At 37.9% G+C, this 20,275-nt stretch overlaps 2 protein-coding genes across 4 annotated transcripts in view; one reads left to right on the forward strand and one right to left on the reverse strand.

Annotated features, from left to right (window-relative positions):
* The first annotated feature begins 2,114 nt into the window (after window positions 1–2,114).
* On the forward strand, window positions 2,115–13,314 carry LOC117419659 (5'-nucleotidase domain-containing protein 3-like). The gene is made up of 14 exons (XM_034032642.3): window positions 2,115–2,559; window positions 3,581–3,765; window positions 4,057–4,131; window positions 5,446–5,501; window positions 5,621–5,711; window positions 6,646–6,783; window positions 7,808–7,868; window positions 8,047–8,149; window positions 8,264–8,365; window positions 8,659–8,740; window positions 9,071–9,157; window positions 9,421–9,561; window positions 10,033–10,097; window positions 10,253–13,314. Exons 1-14 carry the CDS (start codon window positions 2,169–2,171, stop codon window positions 10,512–10,514), a joined length of 1,839 nt encoding a protein of 612 aa, XP_033888533.2. The 5' UTR covers window positions 2,115–2,168; the 3' UTR covers window positions 10,515–13,314.
* Window positions 13,315–14,015: 701 nt separating this feature from the next.
* Window positions 14,016–20,275, reverse strand: part of LOC117419902 (stabilin-2-like) — a 48,192-nt gene continuing 41,932 nt past the window's right edge. For 2 of the 3 annotated variants that reach the window (XM_034033265.3, XM_034033264.3), the window contains 8 exons: window positions 20,085–20,250; window positions 17,953–18,059; window positions 16,603–16,722; window positions 16,305–16,454; window positions 15,850–15,963; window positions 15,380–15,511; window positions 14,817–14,924; window positions 14,016–14,357 (listed from right to left, as the gene is read on the reverse strand). In XM_034033265.3, coding sequence (XP_033889156.3) covers window positions 14,304–14,357; window positions 14,817–14,924; window positions 15,380–15,511; window positions 15,850–15,963; window positions 16,305–16,454; window positions 16,603–16,722; window positions 17,953–18,059; window positions 20,085–20,250 — 951 coding nt within the window. In that variant the 3' untranslated portion in view covers window positions 14,016–14,303. Of the gene's footprint in view, window positions 14,358–14,816; window positions 14,925–15,379; window positions 15,512–15,849; window positions 15,964–16,304; window positions 16,455–16,602; window positions 16,723–17,952; window positions 18,060–20,084; window positions 20,251–20,275 lie in introns of those variants that run through there. The other variant, XR_004547315.3, reaches the window with a different exon arrangement.

Genomic DNA, 20,275 nt, shown 5'->3' on the forward strand with positions numbered 1-20,275 from the left:
GACTGATTTGTATGGTCTACTAGATCAATCGTGTATGCATAAAGAGAGATTATAGATAACTGGGTAATAGGTAAGGTGATCAAGCCCACATACTGTATGTATACGGAAATAAAAAAAGAATTACCATTTGGACAAATAGGTTGGTCGATGTAAAAAAAAAATACAAAGTACTGTAGTTGCATACACCTGGTTTATTGTTTAACAAAATAAAACAATGTACAACACAACTAAGAACAGTACCTAATGGGTTTCTGATACATATACATATATTTCTCCTATTATTCTACTCCAATATACATTTTGTCATTATATCACTTTTAAGTTTTTTTTTTTTTATGCAGTCATACCATAAACAATGTTAAACAAAACCTAATAGAACATCTGCTTAGAAGGATAAGAAAAGGTCACTTGACACCTGGATGTACATTAATACTGATCCATTAAACATTTTTGGAATCTCAATTTTTATTTTAACAGGTAAACTGTTACTGAGTAACTCCAGTCTGCAGGAGAAACAAGAAGCAGTGGAGCTTTAGGTCATCTTACTCAGTCCCAATCACAGTTTGTCTAAAGAAATGTTGTGGTAAGAGCTACTTTTATCTTAGTATTTATTGACTACAAATATGTTTATTCCATGGTATTTTTATTTAAATTAATTATTTCCCACAGGATTTTGAAAAATGAGACTGAAGCCCCTGACTTAACACTTCCTAGGCAGAATAACATGTTACAAGAGCAAAATAATCTGGAAGGAGCACCCCACTGAACTCCCGACCACAGGCAAACATGAAGCTGAAGCAGAGACCCAAAAGCTCCATTCAGCTGTGATTCTGTACCAGCACCGTCAGCAACAGACTCCAAGTGTCAGACAACCTTCAATCCTATCTAGAGGAATCTCCAAGGAAAAGTTCTGTTCAAAACCACTTTACCAACCAGAGTCCCTGCAGTGTCAGTGTAGGGAAAGGACTAGGGAGTGACAATGTAAAGATCAAAACAGACATCTCTGTGTCTTCGCAAGACATCATCAAGGGATATTGTGTCTGCCAAAAGTGATGGCCTGTGTTATCAAGAAGGGGTGTCGTATCAGCTGCAAGCCACTCCCAAAAATGCTCAGTCTACAGGCCTCATACTGTTTGCCAGACCTCCATATCAGGACCCTACAGTACCATCAGAGATTTTATGCCATCACTTACATTGGGTGTGTCAGACAGACACAAAGTGCTCCACCGAATGGCTTGGTACCATTTACCAGGCAGGTACCCTACTCTTCATAAACCATGTCCTCCCAAATGGAATCTGCTGTGAAGTAGCTTTCAGGCAAACAGATAGGTGTTACAGTCAGTTGTTGCTGTAACATGGGTTTTGATATGCAGCTCATGCCAGTGTTCTATGTTCTCATGCTAAGTGATTAATCACTTTATATTCTTTATATCTCTTGATATTACTCGGTGGCTTTCTGTTATACATTCATTTCAGAAGTCATTTCACCATTTTTTCTCTGTAACATATACCATTCATAACAGTTGCATCAAGAACGCTTTCAGAAATGTTAAAATAATTGTATATTAATAGATACACCACAAACCTGCAAAAATACAGATTCTGCTGGGAATTTGTGATTGCTTGTGATTATTCAGTATAATTTATATAGATGTGGAATTGTTACTAGTTTTCTTACATTACTGTTTATTTTTCTTTTAAAGAAAGTTATCACAATAGAATGTTGGTGTTAGGACAGTCTGCCCCAGGGGGTTTTGTCCCCCTCTTTTTTTATATGTATCAGTGTGTGCATGGTGAATAAGCAAACAAAATTAATAAACCCTGAAATATTAAAACAATATGTTCAGCAAATACTATCTAAATAAACCATGGTTTTCTTTAATAATATTTAGTGCCAGTGCCACATTTTAGGCAGATGCAATGTACAAGGTCAAAAAACACCATCTGTCTCCTGGTTCTGCATATAGAAAACCATGAACTTCGACAAGCATTACTTACTGTACTGTATAACTACAATGGTGCAGCGCCGATCAAGATGCCCAAGAACCTGTTTCAAAATTAGGAAGTGACGTTAAATATCTCTGTGTTACTGTGCCTGCCTACAGCAACGTGTCTTGTGTTTTTTTCCAGCGAGGAGGAACCACGCATGCTGCAGATACAGTAACCGGATGCTTCTGGGGTTAAAAAAAACATACAGCTGTCTTCTTGTGCCTATTCAAGGCACTACATTTAGAGCCATGTCGCCCTTGGTGTTGTACTTTCCAAGCAGACTGAGAACTAAGGAGAGTTTACAGAAAGTACTGCTCGTCTGTAATGCTTTGCACAGCGGCACAGGCATTGAGAATAGCGGCAGCCGATCTTTGTCATGGCCGAAAAGAACTCGATTGTGGCGGCGGGGGTTCGGTGCGCTTGGTGCTACAGGGAGAGTCGCACAGATCCCGGCGATTTGTCATAGTCCCCAGCACAGAACTGCTCTGCTGTGCACCAGTTCACACAGCGGTCGGGATATGACTAGTTCGCTCTGGGCGCTTTACAATGAGACCAAAAAACAGACAGAAGGTGAGTTGTATTCTAGGCACCCAGCCTGTATGCTGTACAATTTTAAAAAGCCATGCATTTGAAATAAAGTGACGGGATACACTCATGCTCTGAAAAGTACATTTCATAGGAAGTAAAATGTGTATTAAGCTTTTAGAATTTTAAAGTTGCGTTGAAATAGTATCAAAATTGTACAACTGGCATACCACGTTAATGTATAACCTTGAACTTGACGTATTGGCTACAATACTGTATGATTTCATTGTAATAATTCATCCAAATAATAGCCTATTAGATTATAAATAAGAAATACTGTATAGCAATTGAGTTAAGTGCCAAAAAGGGATGGGACCTGGCATATAGCCTACTACACTGGCAAGGGTTGTACTTTATTGCAATTGGCAGGGTAGTTATTTTCCCAGTATTCCCTATCATCACCTGTTTTGCACAGTTGCCCAGCTGGGACTCAGAGCCCTGGAATGGGTCTGCCCACATCCATCACTACCTGTTGTTGAGAGACCTTTGCTTTGTTTAGCAGCTCCTTTCATTATTTGTGATGAGCACAATGAGGATTTATTAAAAATTAACAAGGATTAAAAGCAGTAACTGTACTAATTATGTTAGTCTTAGAATAATTATCAAATGCATGTCAAGAAAAGGATCCAACCACAATCCTGCTGAGTGCTGCAGAATTGGACCAAAAAACAAAAAAACAACTGACATAAAATTGTCAATAATTCCATCAGGAAAGTTGGGGTTGGAATCCTGCTTTTCATTTCTATTCTCAAAATGGCCCATGGAATTTTGAGAAAAATCAGTAGTTTATGGGGTTCTGGAGAGAGAAGCACCTGACAACCATTCTTCATCTCAACATTTACAGTACATTCATTGATAGCATGAGAATGTATAAAAAGGAAGCTGAATCCATGACCCTCTTGTGCAGAGTGATGATGCATGCTTATAAAGGCTGATTGTGTCATCCTTTGGTATGAAATATGTCTTTTTGTATTTATGCATCCTGCTAAACATTCCTTTTTTTCAGATGTAGTATCGTCTGTTACATGCAATTTGCTGAATCCAGATGCCATCTTTGCAAACAATGAAATGAGCCTTGAAGATACTGAGATCTACGGCTTCGACTATGACTACACCTTGGCTTTCTACTCCAACCGCCTCCACACCTTGATATTCAACATAGCACGAGACATTCTTATTGAAGAGCACAGGGTAACCTAAAATACTATATCATTATATTGGTAATACATTTGTCCTTTTGGCTAATATTCAGGGCAAATTACCTTAAAGAAAAGTGCTAATTTGAACAACTGTAAATATCAACATTATCTATTTCTAAACCTATTGGTCATTCTATTGTTTAATATATGTTTAACAGTACTGATTGTACTCTTGACATGGATCATACAGCCATGTCAAGAGTACAATCAGTAAAGATTACTTTGAAATCTCTTATATTACTGGATTATTTCTGTTACTTGTTTTTTCTTATTGTTGTTTTAGTACCCAGAAGGCCTTAGAGCTTATGAATATATCCCTGATTTTGCAATCCGGGGACTTCATTATGACGTACAAAAGGTGAGTGTATAGTAGTATCCCTCCAAAGTCTTCGGTTTCTTCAAAATAGTCTATGGACTTTACTGCTAAATAGTGCATGATTTTCAAATCTTAAAGATGTGCCATATAGTGACTAACCTGCCCTTGTACTGTTTTCTAATTGTATCCACAAATCGGGACCTTTCACATGGTTACACTGTCAAGTTGTAATGCAGATTTTACAGTCGGCTATAGACAGCTCCTGTCAAAGGACAGCCAGTTAATTTTTAAGCTGCTAGCATAGCCTGCAGAGATAAATATAAACCAGCATGCCTTTTCTCTTAGTTCAAAACATTCAAGCAAAATAGAATGTAATTAAACTTTAGGCATGTGACTGTTCTATGGGTTCCAAATCTATATTCAGTCTTGGGTGCATGGAAATCTTTCCTGATGTGCTGGCTTATCCTAAACAATGGGTTCAGAAAGAGGGTCTTCCAGACTGAAATATTTGTTACCATGTTAATATCAGTTTTTCTTTTTTTTTTTTTTTAACAATTATTTTTATTCATTTTCCAATTCTCCCCAATTTTTGGAATGTCCAATTATTAGTCAACCTGGCTCACCGCTGCAACCCCCTAACTAACTTGGGAGATATGAAGACGAGCACTCGCGCCTTTCGAAATGAGTTTCCGTCAGCCGTCCGCTTTTTTTCACTCTGCAAGCCTGCCGTGCAACCATATTCAGAATTTAGAGCATCGGAGGACCATGCAGTTCTGAATTGTGTACAAGCCGGCCTGCATATATGCATATATGCCAAATATGCCAAAAAGAAAAAGGGTGTATTCCAGCATTACTCTTCTTTGGAGGCGAACAGGAGAAGAAAAAAGGAATAGTGAGTCAGATTCTTCAAAGAACATGGTGAGCAGAGAAGGAAATGATAGAAAACAGAACTTGTTACAAGATGTCATAGCAACACACAAGGAAAGATAAACAGTGAGACACCACTGAGAGGATAATGTCTTTGAGAAAGGCTAAAGAAAATAACCGAAGGGTCGGAATTGTGTAATATTGCAACCGATGACAAAATAAAATATTTTGTACAATTAATAGGTTTTGGGAAAAGGCACAGTTTTAGGTTTATTGTCCTTTACTGTATTGCCATGATGAAATAGCCCCAAAATAAGCCATGTTCCGAAAGTAAAATTAAACTACCCTATTCCCAAGCTCATCAATGTGGTGGTACTAGATGCTGCGGTTGGAGTAATGTTTACTATTGATAAATACTGGGGACACCAGGACCAATATCATAATGTATGAGCAATTATACTCAACTTGAGTGTTGTCTGTTTGTCTTAGGCTTTACTGATGAAGATTGATGCCTTTCATTACATTCAGTTGGGAACTGTATACAGGTATGTACAGGTGTGTGTTTTTTTGTTTTTTTTTATTGTTCTTGTTTTATTGTTCACAGAAAAAAAAAAAAAAAAAAAGCAAAAATAGGAACACAGATATGATTTCGTTTTTTTACCAGGGGGCTGCACCCAGTTTCAGATAAAGAAGTCATTGCTATGTATGAAGGCTCACATGTACCCTTGGAACAAATGAGTGACTTTTATGGCAAGGTAAGCCCTTTTGAATGACACAGTTTGTGTTTGGTTCTTCTCTCTCTGCTACGTCTGAGCTACAGTATATCCTAACTCTAAAATGGCTTGGATGAGCAGAGCACTCAGATTGGCTTGACAATATTCCAAACAGTGCTTTTGTTAGACAACATCACAGTCAGTTGAATCTCAGGGGCCATTTTATAAACACCAAATAGACAAACCATCTGATGACAACCATGAGAGTGGTTTCATTGCAGGTTTATTATGTATAGTGGCTTGTGCATTATTCCTTAAAATTAATACGTTGATTATTTAAGTAATGTAATATAGTGTTCAGAGAGTTATGAATCCTAGTAATGGTGAGTGTAGTATTTTACAACTTAACGAAAACATTGAGAATTAAGTCTGTAGGGCAAATACATTTACTCTGGAGTGTGCATTTTTTCTGTGATTTGCACAAATGGAAAAAAATAGGTCATAGTTTTGATAAAGTGGTATGTGGGGTACTTATTGTCTCCTGTAACATTAATGTAAACACTGGAGCAAACATTATTTATGTCTGTCAGGTCATATGGACAGTATATTAAGATTAAGTAGCAGCTGACTTTTAAGGTTTGGTATGCTAAACAGAGACCTGGAAAAGCAGGATGTTAGTCTGCAACAGCTGAAGTAGTCAGTGGGAGGGGAAGACGCCCACGGATTGTGTGACTGTGAAAGCAGTTATATCAACACTTAGTTTCAGTGCCTTTATTATGACCTTTAAATTTGCAAGGGAATGAAGATAACTTGGCAGAGATATACAGTACCAGAGTCATTTTAATTTTGTTTGTCCATTGAAAAATGACCGATTAGAACCAAATTAATCAAGAATGAAAACTACTGTGTTCTTTAGGACAAGCTTTTTTCAATGCTAATATTTATTTGAAGTGCATTGTATTTGCCTTTCACACAGAGTTCCCATGGACACACAATGAAACAGTTCATGGATATCTTCTCCTTACCAGAAATGACCCTGCTGTCCTGTGTCAACGATTACTTCATGAAACACAACATCGACTATGAACCTGTTCACCTCTACAAAGATGTTAAGGTCAATGCGTTTCCTCCATTTTTAATTAACTCCTATTTTTTAAAAGAAGAAAAAATCATGTAAATGTTACAAAATGAGATGCAAACACCTTGAGAGTTATATTATTTAGTTGTTGGGTGTAGTTTTGTAAAATAATAGACATTTTATCTCTTTCAAAACATAGGAGTTAAAATCTCGGTCCTTTTCCCAGGGCATTTCCCAATAGCTTGTACTGGCATGGTAATTTCTCCAGGACAGGGTTTGCTTTTAAAAGGATGAGACCAATAAGGGATTTTACAGACACTTTAACACAGAAAAGCTTTGTGAACTGTGCCCTCAATGAATAACATAAGTGTTTTTATCTATTGACAAATTTAGAGTTTTCTAGAAATTAACTTTTTTTCATGCCAGCTGGGGTCAAAAAAGGCCTTGTTTACACTCATATTTGATACTGTTTTAGGGCTATATGTGTCATGTAATGAAAGTAAGCAGTTTCCAACTTGGCTTCTGTATCTTTTGAGTCCAAGCTCCCTTATACACTTCCATTTCGCTGTTCAAAGTGGCAAAGCAGCAAAACACCAAAACACCAGCCCTGAGGGAAAACTGACCTTTGCTTAACTGCTAACCTCTTCACTCTTGAAATGAGAAACGTAGAGACTTTCTCAGGTTTCAGAACAGCTGTGAGCTGGTAACAGTCCAACCTGAACTACAGGTTTGAGTGTCTTCTAAAAATTCAGATTCAATTGATCTGAATTTTGGTTAAGTTGGCTGAATTCCAAACCCAAAAACCAGTCGTCAAAAGCTCCACTGTGGTATGGTGTTAATACATTCCCCTGTAATGTAATTTTTTGTTACTTGCTGGATAAGCCACCTATCTAGTTGTTCTGGTATTACCCCTGAAAATAAGTGGTTGATGCAGTCCACAAGGATTCCCTGGTGTTGTAAAATTCATCTTTTTGTTTGTTCCGGTGCAGAGACTGTTGATATATGTGACAAATGCATCTAAGTATACCTGTAATGAATTTGTATCTTTTAAACCCATCAGGAGGCCATTGGGGACGTCCATGTGAAGGGAATAATGTATCGAGCTGTGGAAGCAGATATTGGTAAATGGTTTATTCATCCTTTTGTCTGTATCTAGTGTAAATAATATGTATATTTCTTCTTCTTCTTCTTCTTCTTCTTCTTCTTCTTCTTCTTCTTCTTCTGTTTTATGATGCCTAGGTTCTTAATGCTAACCTCCTATGCCATGGTGTAGAATAACCTAACTTCTCCCTTCTCTAGAAAAGTATATCTGCTATGGTGAGCAGACCCATGCTGTGCTGAGGAAGCTAGCAGAAAACAAGAAGAAGATGTTTCTCATTACGAACAGCCCCTTTGATTTTGTGTAAGTGAGACGCTATTTTACTAGCTTTTCTGTTTGTTTGCACCTATTCTGTCTTCTGAGTGCTCTGTACTGTCATGGTGTCTACCACTAATTTCTGCACTATTGTTTTTCCAGTGACCGAGGGATGAACTACATTGTAGGAAAAGACTGGAGAGACCTTTTCGATGTTGTCATAGTGCAGGCAGACAAACCTGGGTTTTTCAACGACAAGCGCAAGTCAGTTTACTAGTCTGTTTGTATAATAACCTTTTGATTACACTGACAAAGGTACTGGGCATTCTTGTAAGTTTAATATAACATTTTAATGATCATTTAGCAGCAGAAGATCCTGTTGTCCTTAAACCCCTATAAACATAGACCTCTTTCTGCTGTGTTTGTCCATGGCTTCTGAAGAAAAACACCTGAATGGAGTTAAATGGGAGTGGTGTTTAGATTGCACAAATAGTTCTCAGTCTTTAATGTTTGTTGATGGCCTTTGGATTTCTAGTGTTGGAATTTTCCTTTTGCAGACCGTTTCGAAGAGTAAATCATAAAGGGGTGCTGCTGTGGGACAGGATTCATCGATTAGAAAAAGGACAGATTTACAAACAGGTAGGATATCAGTTCTCAACCTTGTGCCTGCTGCAATTTTATTTTTGGCTTGATTTACAAATTAATTGGAAGAGTATCTCATTTATTTTAAAACCAACTACTTTACTTTAGTATCTACTGGTGTAGGAAAATACATGTTCTAGCGATGCCCATATGCTGTTACAGTGCAATCACATGCATGTCAAGGATCGCGAGCTAAACGGAAGGTGATGACATGCTTAACAGTACAGAATACCAGGCTGTGCTTACTGCTTTATATAACAGCTGGTAAGAGCCGCGTTATCATACATCAACAGGAGGGTTGTTACTGAGACTTTGTGTTTCCTACAGGGCAATCTGTATGAGTTCCTGAGGCTGACAGGCTGGAGAGGTTCCAAAGTGCTTTATTTCGGAGATCACATATACAGTGATCTAGCAGTGAGTAGTGCAAACCTGATTTGATTGTGACTATTAACTAATTAAAATACAGCACATCTTTATGACCCTCTTCTATGGCCACATCTCCAGAGGAGTGTTTTTCAATCTACTGTGAAAGTTTGGCATTAGTTATGTTGTGCCAGTGCTTTTATTTTTGAATGCACTCAAACTGCTGTCCTAGTTTTGAGTCCCAGATTCACAGCAGGGTAACACAGGTGCCCTGATATCTGACTGCACTCTCCTCCCCCCTCCTTGCTAATCAGGACCTGACTCTGAAACATGGCTGGCGGACCGGGGCCATTATTCCCGAGCTCAGGTCAGAGATCAAGATCATGAACACAAAGGAGTATGTACACCTCATGACCTGGCTGCAGGGACTCACCGGGCTGCTGGAGCGCATGCAGGTCAGTCTGGGAGGGAGGGATGTGTGTGTCCTGTTTATACTTTCTAGAAAGATATACCAGGCTGCTATTGCACAGCGGCTCTGTGCTTGAACATACACTCTGGTGGAATTGCTGTACCCTATGTGTCAGTGTGACTTAGAAATACTGAAACCCTACACTTGCTGCACTGCATTGCAGAATACTAGTTCAAACCAGCTTGAGTTTTTTTTTTTAAAGACCTTCATGGTATGAAGTTTGGTAAGAGCAGTAGTGATCTTTGCAGTGTGTTATGGATAACAGAAATATTGTCACCTTAATGGGGAAAATATAATTTGTTTTGTGACACTGTAACTCTGGTATGTAGTGGACAGGATAAAGCAGTATTGTTTCACAAGAATCCCGGATTGGCAAACAGCGACAGCCACCTTCATTTAAAATTAAGCTCCTCTGTCGTTAACGTTGAAACTTAGTTATTGTGTTTCTGCTCTCAAGGTGCACAGAGACGCAGAATCCCAAATGGTTTTGAAGCAATGGATCCAGGAAAGAGAAGTCATGAGGTGAGTGCTGTTGGAAGTAATCAATAGAAATGTAAACTGTTGACCTACACATCTGGTCAGGTTGAATGAAATGGAAACATTGTGCATCTGGGGGCAATTTGACAAATCCAATATATTATGTACAATTTTAACAAACTTATTTTTCTTGACCGCAGATTGAGGACGAAGAACATCTTTAACAATCAGTTTGGGAGCCTCTTTAGGACGTACCACAACCCCACCTACTTCTCTCGCCGTCTCTCCAGATTTGCCGATATATATATGGCATCTCTCAGCTGCCTGCTCAACTATGACCTGCACCACACCTTCTTCCCCCGGCGCAACCCCTTGCAGCACGAGGCTTCGGTCTGGTCCGACCAGGTGTGTGCCGGGACGTCTAAAACCCCCTTCCTTACCGAAATGACTCAGATCAAATAGACAATTTAAGTGACCTAGGAAGAGGCTTCAAGGGTTTTAATGGAACCTTTTAAAAGGAGATTCTATAAATAGATTTCAAGGGAAGTTCAGTTCTGTCTTTTAGGTACTTAAAAAGTAAATAAATGACTTATGGTTTTAAGTTGATTAAAGATTAAGACCAGAAATGAGCTTTAATTGATTAACACTGTAAATTGATTACACTATGTAACACAATTTTTGTTTCTGGGTAGTAAGTGTTATTTCCTAATTGCTTATGCCTCAAAAGTATAGAAAATGGCTATTATTCCCCACAAACTTTGCTTTTGTGACCAGACAGTGATATTTTGAAATTTACCTATTTCCAATGAGAAAACGGGCGAATTTGTGTCTTTTCGTTCACATAAAGTCAGAAAAAAACAACATATGAATCCAAATTAATTAATGTATTTATACTAAAGTAATACAAAAATGACTACAGAAGATTTAGAAGTGAGTAGTTTTTCGAGATTTACGATTATACTGTAAATCACTTTCACGAATCAGCCCCCAAATGTAGTCTCCCATCATGTTCTCGTTATACTGTCCTTGGTAGCGGCATTCAAAGTCCAGTATATCCTGGTGGAAGCGCTCGCCTTGCTCCTCCGAGTACGCTCCCATGTTCTCCTTGAATTTATCAAGATGAGCATCAAGGATATGGACTTTGAGGGACATCCTACAGCCCATTGTGCCGTAGTTCTTCACCAGTCTCTCAACCAGCTCCACATAGTTTTCGGCCTTGTGATTGCCCAGGAAGCCCCGAACCACTGCGACAAAGCTGTTCCAAGCCGCTTTCTCCTTACTAGTGAGCTTCTCGGGGAATTCATTGCACTCCAGGATCTTCTTTAACTGTGGTCCGACGAAGACACCGGCTTTGACCTTTGCCTCAGACAGCTTAGGGAAGAAGTCTTGAAGGTACTTGAAGGCTGCCGACTCCTTATCTAGAGCTCTGACAAATTGTTTCATAAGGCCCAATTTGATGTGCAGTGGTGGCATCAGCACCTTCCGGGGGTCCACCAGTCCAAGTTTACTCAGCACTGAATCTATCTGGAATGTTCTGGAAAATAGGTCAATTTCAAAATATCACTGTCCTGGTCACAAAAGCAAAGTTTGTGGGGAATAATAGCCATTTTCTATACTTTTGAGGCATAAGCAATTAGGAAATAACACTTACTACCCAGGAACCAAAAAAAAAAAAAAATTGTTACACGGTGTTAATCTAATCTTAGTGTTACAGAACACCCAGCAGTGTTTACAGTAAACACTTTGCTTTAACCTTGCTGTATCCCATGTTGTCCAGATCACAGCATTTTTTACATAAAAAAAAAAAAAAAAGTAGAAACATATTCCCAATAGGTTTGATATTTTCTATTCACACATTATGGGTAAATCAACTAGAGATTTTTTTTTTAATTCAATTTACTCAGGAATGTTTATCAGGAGAAAGAGGATTAGTCTTGTAAATATCGGTGTATCCAGTTCATGCTCCCTTCTGCAATAATGCTGGTGCTCTGATTGAAATGAGTGGCATATTGTGGGAACAGAAAAGCAGCATTATTGCAGGAGAGAGTGTGATCTGGATACACTGCGATCCTTAGAGATCTTTTTTCTCCTGGTGAATGCTACCGAATAAATGTTGAGAAATGTATTGCCCACTTGATTTTTGACCCTGATTTGTGATTGGGGCAGCAATGTGGCGTAGTGGTTAGGGCTCTGGACTCCTGACCGAAGGGTTGTGGGTTCAATCCCAGGTGGGGGACACTGCTGCTGTACCCTTGAGCAAGGTAATTTACCTAGATTGCTCCAGTAAAAACCCAACTGTATAAATAGGTAATTGTATGTAAAAAATAATGTGTAAAAAATAATGTAATTGTATGTAAAAATAATGTGATATCTTGTAACAATTGTAAGTCGCCCCGGATAAGGGCGTCTGCTAAGAAATAAGATAATAATAATTACAGATTTGAAGAGTCAGCTATATGTTTAAAAATATAACGATGCAGTTATACAGACAACACGGGACACAGCGAAGGTAACATAATGTGTGTCTTATAAACTTTTCAGGGTGTTCTGTAACACTTCTATTAAATATAATAAAGTAAAATAGTACTAAATACTACATAGTTTAAAAATGATGAATCATTTACTGAAATCGCTGTCTATTAGAGCTTAATTTTTTTTTACTCTTTTTTTTGGTGTACTGTTATTCAATTCCATAACATATGATGGCACCTCAAAGAATATGGCAGATAAAGTAGGAATAATAGCTGTGGAGATTAGAGGAGCTATACTTCCACTGCAATCTTTATACTGCTCTGCTGATTTTGATCTCTCTCATACTCTTGCGGCATTCAGTATTTATTATTTATTTATTTTTTTAATTAAGTGCATTTTATTGATTTGTGTACTTATTGTGGAGTGTTTGTATTATGTTAAAAATGTGTTTGAGTGAGTTGCTTTTGGCAAAAGTACACAAGAAGCAATGTTACATGTAAACAGATAACAGTTTTTAAATGTTTTCTTGACTGTGGAGATATGTACTATTTTAAGATGATCCAGTTTGATTAACTCATTTCTTGAGCTTTATTCGAAGAGATCCACACTTTGCCAGAAACTATAAATTGTAAGATACAATTTTATCTTGCAGTGTTCAAAGTCTATACTGGAACATTTCTTGTCATTTATCACTATTACTGTAGTTTTGTTGGGATCTATTCATAAATTTGCACCATGTTATTTTGTGGAAATCAAGCCACTCTGCGTGCGTGTGTGTGTGTGTGTGTGTGTATAGAAGATAATGGGCAACAAGATTGTACTGCCATGGGCCACAGAGTGTGCTGGTGTTGATGCCGACACACCTGCCACATGCATAAATATACCAAAAGAATAGTTTGTATTTTGTGGATGACGAGACAGAAGTGCGACTAGACTTTACTTGTACTGAGTTTTGCACTATTGTACTTCATTGTAAGTGCAAATATCTGTAACTTCATTGTATTGGTAATCTTGAAAAAACAAAAACAAACACAAAGCTTAACATTCAAGTAACTGATGTAAATAAAAGTAGACACCTCATTACATTAAGTATGAATGTTGGTCTTTAAAATAATGGCCACAAATGAAAATTACTTTAAATGTATGTGGTTAACCCACGGAAATCTTTTATTCCATAGTTATACAGCTAAAATATTGACAATGTTCGTAATTTAAATTAATTTGTGATCATTATTTTACAGTGTGACTGATCTGTGTTTCAGCTTTTGTTATATTTAGTAGCTCTGTGACAACCATTGGAACTGAAGAAATAAAAGACAAACAGCTCTTTGTATTAAAATCTTTTTTTCAATACTTCTAGTTACAGTGAAATCTGAATTCATATTCAAGTGAAACAGCATATGCTTTTTTTTTTCTTAACTGTTTGCTATATGCTTTATTTCATTGAAAATGTTCACAAATGACTGAATAAAGTCCAGGACATACAGGTACAGTACATTATTACAGCACTTAGTTACGGTGGTTCGCTCTAGTGTGTTACTGTGTTTATTCCTCAAATAAAAACCAAGCATGCAGAAATGACCTGTCCATCTCGTACTGGAGAAACGTTCTTGCCTTGCAGACATACTGTATTGCGTTGAACCATACAACTCCACCCTCTACAGGCTACAAGTAGTTACAACAGTTATTATGAGTCATGCATAACTGATACAGCTGATGTGCACTACGCTGTCTTTGAAAGCTGTGGAAGTTGTGGGTGAAAGTTCCAGGGTTGAATGTTCAACTATCCTGAAGCAGATCGTATGGGCCACTGTTTGCAACCTGGTGTTTATCCTGCAAGAGAAAAATAAGCAAAGGAAATTAGGTCAGAAAGTTAGCATACCATTTTTTAGCCAAGTATTGTGTTTATATATATATATATATATATATATATATATATATATATATATATATATATATATATATTTTTTTTTTTTTTTAAACTGACTTTTTTCAATCTCACGTGTTAAGGTTTTCCAAGAACACCAAACTTCAATTTTGGCAGGGCTGGTTTAAGCGGTCTTAATAGCACTATAATAATTATGTATTGTATTAAATTAAATTAAATTAAATTAAATTAAATTAAATTAAATTAAATTAAATTGGTTATGAACAAATGGAATGTGTTATTCCCAGCTTCACTAACTATGCCGTTCACCCAGTTTATCGGGAACAGCCACCCCTTCTCGTGGCCTTCCCTTATTGATTCACTCTAATATTATCAGATGCAGTGCAGTCCTTCCTGAAACTCACTGTAACTGCATCAAAGTCTCTGCTGTGAGGGGAGCACACTGCCTCATACATGGGGTTGCAGATACTTGGATTGACATCAATCGGGGCTATGTCTTCACCTTCATCTGACTGCAGGGAAAAGCAGAGAATAAAAGATAACTACTGCATCAAATATGTATGTCCATGAGATGTCAGTGCAGCTATCCACTAGTGGACTTTCTGGAAGCTCTGACCTTGAGTGGATTAAAATCAGCTTGTATTTTACACAGCACCATATAGTACTTTTTTATAATATATAGTTAGATGAGAATAATTAAACACTATAGCTAATTTTAATGTTACATAACTTCCATCTGATACTAAGAAATGTCAGTATCAGGGTCCACTATAAATGTAGATACATTTGTAAATACACCATGGTAACATTTTATGTTGTACAGTAGCACCACAACATTTTTTTTTTGTTTAATATGTATAAGACATTGAATCTATATAGGACACAAACTATTTTTTATTTTATTTATAGCAGTATTTGTATAAAGTTACTTGGTGCTGAAAGAGTCGATAACTGATAAATCTCCCACCTTGAAGTAGTGGAATTGGAAGGGCCTGCTTCTGCGTGAGTAGTAGTGGTAGGCTGCAAACCCGACCAGTCCTATCAGTATCACTGTCAGGAAGAGCCCCACACCGATAAAGGCTTTGTGAGATGCATGGAGCTGTAAGGACAACAAACAGCATTGAAAATACATACAGGGAGAGGAGGTAATCACACAGCACAAGCCCCAAGCAGTCCTGGCAAGACATTTAAAAAAGGGTAGCCCTGTATAAAAGCTTACTAAGGTTAATGGGCAGTCCCAAATAGGCCCTTTCCTCATTCTCATGTATATAAGTGTTTTGAGTCCAGGGGACCATGTTGCCATGCTGGGGTGATAAAATGAAAATACAGTGCATTTTTAATGATTACGCTGTCTCCTGTAAAGCCCCTCTGATCACTTTAGCACCAGGGTCTCTAGCATTAGCATACTGCCGACATCCTCCCCACTAAACTACTTACTGCAGGCTTTGGAGGTGGGGCTTGTAGTGGCTCCTGGATGACATGTATTATTCCATTTGCAGCCAGTATATCCCAGTCTATGATATATCGGTCATTTACATACCTGGTGGTGCTCTGGGAAACGAAGGATAGGAGTCAGGCTAAACAAAAAAATCACAAATCTGTACAGATTCAACTTTTAGAATATAGTGAATTATTCCTAGTAATGCTCAGGACAAAAATGACAGAGGTTAAATTTGATAACTAACTAACAGGAATCATTGTAAATGAGTTGCTCAATTATTAAATTGATAATGAAAAGGTTACTGATAGTCATATAATGATGATTCTAATAAGGAATTTCCAAGCATGTTTCAATAGCAAGAGGAAACAATCCCCTGTATAACATCATCGGTGTGAGACTAAACATTTAGAAGCAGTTTTTATCAGAACCTCCACTACAGTGCTGAACTTACATTAATGCTTGGGTTCTGAAGGTCAGTGAAGCCTGAAATAAGGAGACTGTTTCCAAGCCGAGTCGGGATCTTGCTTCCATTAGTCAGATCCCCAAAATAGATGGCACTGCCATCAGAGAGATGGTACTCAATATCCCGTTCAGACAGCGTCTGTTCACAGAAAATAGAAAAACATGATCCTGTGGAGTTCTGGCGCCTATTTATAGCACAGCATACTTCAAACACTTTTCAGTCATTAATTATGAGGTAATTGATGGCGTTAAGTAAACTGTTTTTTCATCCTGACTTGGTCACTCACCTCGTTCTCATTCAGTGCGCTGTTGTCAGGCACAAAGAGGGTAGCCTGGATCGTCAGGTTGCTGAGGCAGTTTACAAATTCTTCTCCGCGCCGCGAGTTGTTGGAGTACGTCAGAATTTGCTGAATTAGAGAATATGTGACTGTGAACCGCCATGGTGATTGCATTGAGTTGATCATATATCTTTTTAACTCCCTGGCACTTACAGTAACAAATGCAGCAGGTTATACACATAAGAGGGGAGCTGTCACTCTACATGTGAAGTGCATAATATAATACATAGTAGACCTTGGTATTGATGTGGTATAACCATCTGAAATTTCTTTGTATCTGACCGCTTGTATCAGTTGGAAATGATGTCACATTATATTAGCTGTACTGTTTTTTTAACTATATATTGTATTAAAATACAGTACAGGGCTATAAGATACACGCTGATTTCACCCCACTGAAAGTCAGACAGGTCAGAAAGTCCACTAGTGGAATCTCTGAGCTCTGATTATTAGCTTGTAATGTACAGCACTCTATATATTTCTAAATACATATATTTCTAATTTCTAAATACACCACCCACTCAATATATCGCAGGTGTCGGCATCCAATATAATTCTGCTATATATCGAGGGCCGCGATATAGCGAGACGCCCATAGAAAAACAAATAGGCTAACAAATAAATACTGTACAACCACTCATTCGTTTTATCGGGGGTGTCAGGGTCCAATATAAATCCTCTACGCAACCTGCTTTTTCTCATTCTTTGTATAAAAAGCGGCACATCGTTTTAATTCGTACTGAGAACAGTAATTGCTTCTCATCAATTAAATTTCATGAGTCTTCCTCTCCTTTCTCAAATGCACAAACCCGCTGCATTGAAAGAATCCATTCCCAACATAGGAGGCTTGTTGCTAGGGAGCTGACGTCACTGCCCTTTGACTTTTGCTAGTGCATTGCTGCCACAAGTGAACACCTCGCTGGTTAAAATAAAAACCGCTTCAGCATAGATATTTAATTTGCTTTGTGTTATTGTGCAATGCGTGTGTATAAAACAGTATGATATTAATGCTTTGTTTTTAATTGTTTTGTATATTTTTGTTTGTGATGTGCAGTACGAAATAAAACTAATAGTAATTGTAGTGAAATTGCCTATGTATATTGCAGCTAAAGCATGCGCAGTTAGACTGTAAAAATGGGGAACCAACTCCAGGACCACGATATATCCGAATCCGCAGTATAGCGAGGGGCAGGTGTATATCAAATCAACTTAGATAACTGGTAGCCTTAAGCCCTGTCAAGCTTTATTTTCTTCTATTTTTAGTAAAGGAACAGCCTCATACCTGCTACAGATACTTACACTCAGGAAATTGGAGAAAATGGGGTTCGCTGTGAGGACTTGAAGAAGATTCCCACTGCAGGAGTAGCCGTCGCCTATGTAGCCAGGCTTACAAGCACACTGCACATCTGTGGACGAGAGACAGAAACACAGGGTCAGGACAGCAGTGCACTCTAGAGCTACATTAGAACACCTCCACAAGACAAAGGGGATGCCTTTATTAAGGTGTGTTCAAAACACCCCTTATTTAAGTTATACAGTTGTAGTTTGCATATCCCAATAGAAATTTCTCGAAAACAAAGAATTTTAGTAAAAAATCTTTTGTCACAAAAGTTTTGCTTTTGTGGATGAGGAAAAAAAAGGTTACAAGAAATAGATTTATTATTTCAGCATTTTTTTTGCAAAACTCAAAACATGCTAATTCAAAAGTATCCTTACCCTTTAATGCTATCTACAATCTACAAGGTGCTAGAAATTTCAATATGATAATACAGAACCTAATTCTAGAAAACTCTAGAAAATGCTGGCTTATAGGTGAGCATTTTTAGAGTATAAAAGGGTTAGGCATAGGATGATTGCTGTCATTACCAATAAGTCAATATGGGAAAAAATAAAGAGCTATCTGAAGACGTCAGAAAATGATTTATTGTCATAAAGCTGGAGAAGATTTCCAAGCATTTGAGTATCCCAATTTCAACTATTGTTTCTATTATCAAGAAGTACAAGACTCATGGTACTGTCACAACACTCCCTCGGTCTGGAAGAAGGTTCTTTCACTAAGAACAAGTAGAAGAATTGTGAGGAAGGTTAATAACAATCCAAGATTGACTGCCAAAGATATTCAAAGTGAATTGGCTGCAAGTGGAACTGGGGTTTCCATTTCAACCATAGGTCGAGTATTGCATGGTGAAGGTCTCAAAGGTCGCAGGCCAAGGAAAAAGCCACTCTTAGGAAAACGTCACAAGGACAATTGTGTAAAGTTTGCAAAACGGCAACTGAATGATGGATATGAGTTCAGGTCAAAGGTTTTGTGGAGTGATGAAACAAAAATCAAGCTATTTGGTCACACTGATAGTTGTTACATTTGGAGAAAGTCCAAGAAAAGCGTACAAAGAAAAGAACACCATACCTACAGTCAAGCATGGAGGTGGTAATATCCATCTATGGGGCTGTTATTCCTCTAGTGGCACAGGACATTTAGTTCCAATACATGGTAAAATGGATTCCATAGCATACCAAAAGATATTGGCCAATCATCTGAAACCCTCCGCTACAAAACTTGGTTTAAAGCGCAACTGGACGCTCCAACAGAACAATGATCCAACGCAAACATCAAAATCTACTTCAGAATGGTTAAAGAAGAATAAAATCAAGGTTCTGGATTGGCCTAGTCAAAGTCCTGATCTAAATCCAATTGAGAATCTTTGGTATGAGTTGAAGAAGGCTGTACACAAGAGAAGTCCAAGGAATTTGAATGAACTGGAAGAATGGTCAAAAATCACTAAAGAATCATGCCAAAAGCTCATGGACAAATATCCTAATCATTTAAAAGAGTTTATTCTTGCTAAAGGTGCCTCAACTAGCTATTAATTTTATTTTCCTTGTCAGGGTATGAATACTTTTGAATTAGCATTTTTGGAGTTTATCAAAAAAAATATTTCTTGTAACTTGTAACTTTCTTCATCCACAAAAGCAAAACCTTTGCTACAAATGATTTCCTATAATTATTTGTTTGAGAAATTTCTAGAAATTATACATTTCCATTGGGGTATGTAAACTTTTGACTACAACTGTATATTCCAATTTAAGGGACATGCAATATTATAACAAAACATTATAAAGAAGTTTCATTATAGCATGATTTTCTCACCTTACTAAATTAAAAAAAAGCTATGCCATATGGTTACAGAACAGTGGAAACCAATTGTGTTTCAATGTGGCATTGGAACAGGCCCCAGAGTGCTTACATCCTTAATCTGGCACTAGTGTGGCCAAATCATTGGGGATCACATAGTAATATGTGACCGAATTGAAACCTGGAACTCATTTACTTCATTATTCTATGATTTAGCTTTCAGCTCACTCTACTGAAACCAGACCCTGCTGACGTCTACTACCCCTTTATTAGCAAAGATCCCCCCTCTGGTCCTCACTCTTCATTCGGTAGCAATACGCGTCCCAGGTTTCGCTGAGGTTGGACCGAACTTTGTAGTCCACGATCCCCACCTGGCCGAAGCCACATTTGGGGTTCGAGTAGGCAGTCGGGTAAGCCACCCGCTCGGCTGCCAGCCAACCTGCTGCACACATGTGGAATCCAGCCTAGAGAGGTAAAAAAAACAAAAAC

The sequence above is a fragment of the Acipenser ruthenus genome, chromosome 14, assembly GCF_902713425.1.
Source record: "Acipenser ruthenus chromosome 14, fAciRut3.2 maternal haplotype, whole genome shotgun sequence".
Lineage (NCBI taxonomy): Eukaryota > Metazoa > Chordata > Actinopteri > Acipenseriformes > Acipenseridae > Acipenser > Acipenser ruthenus.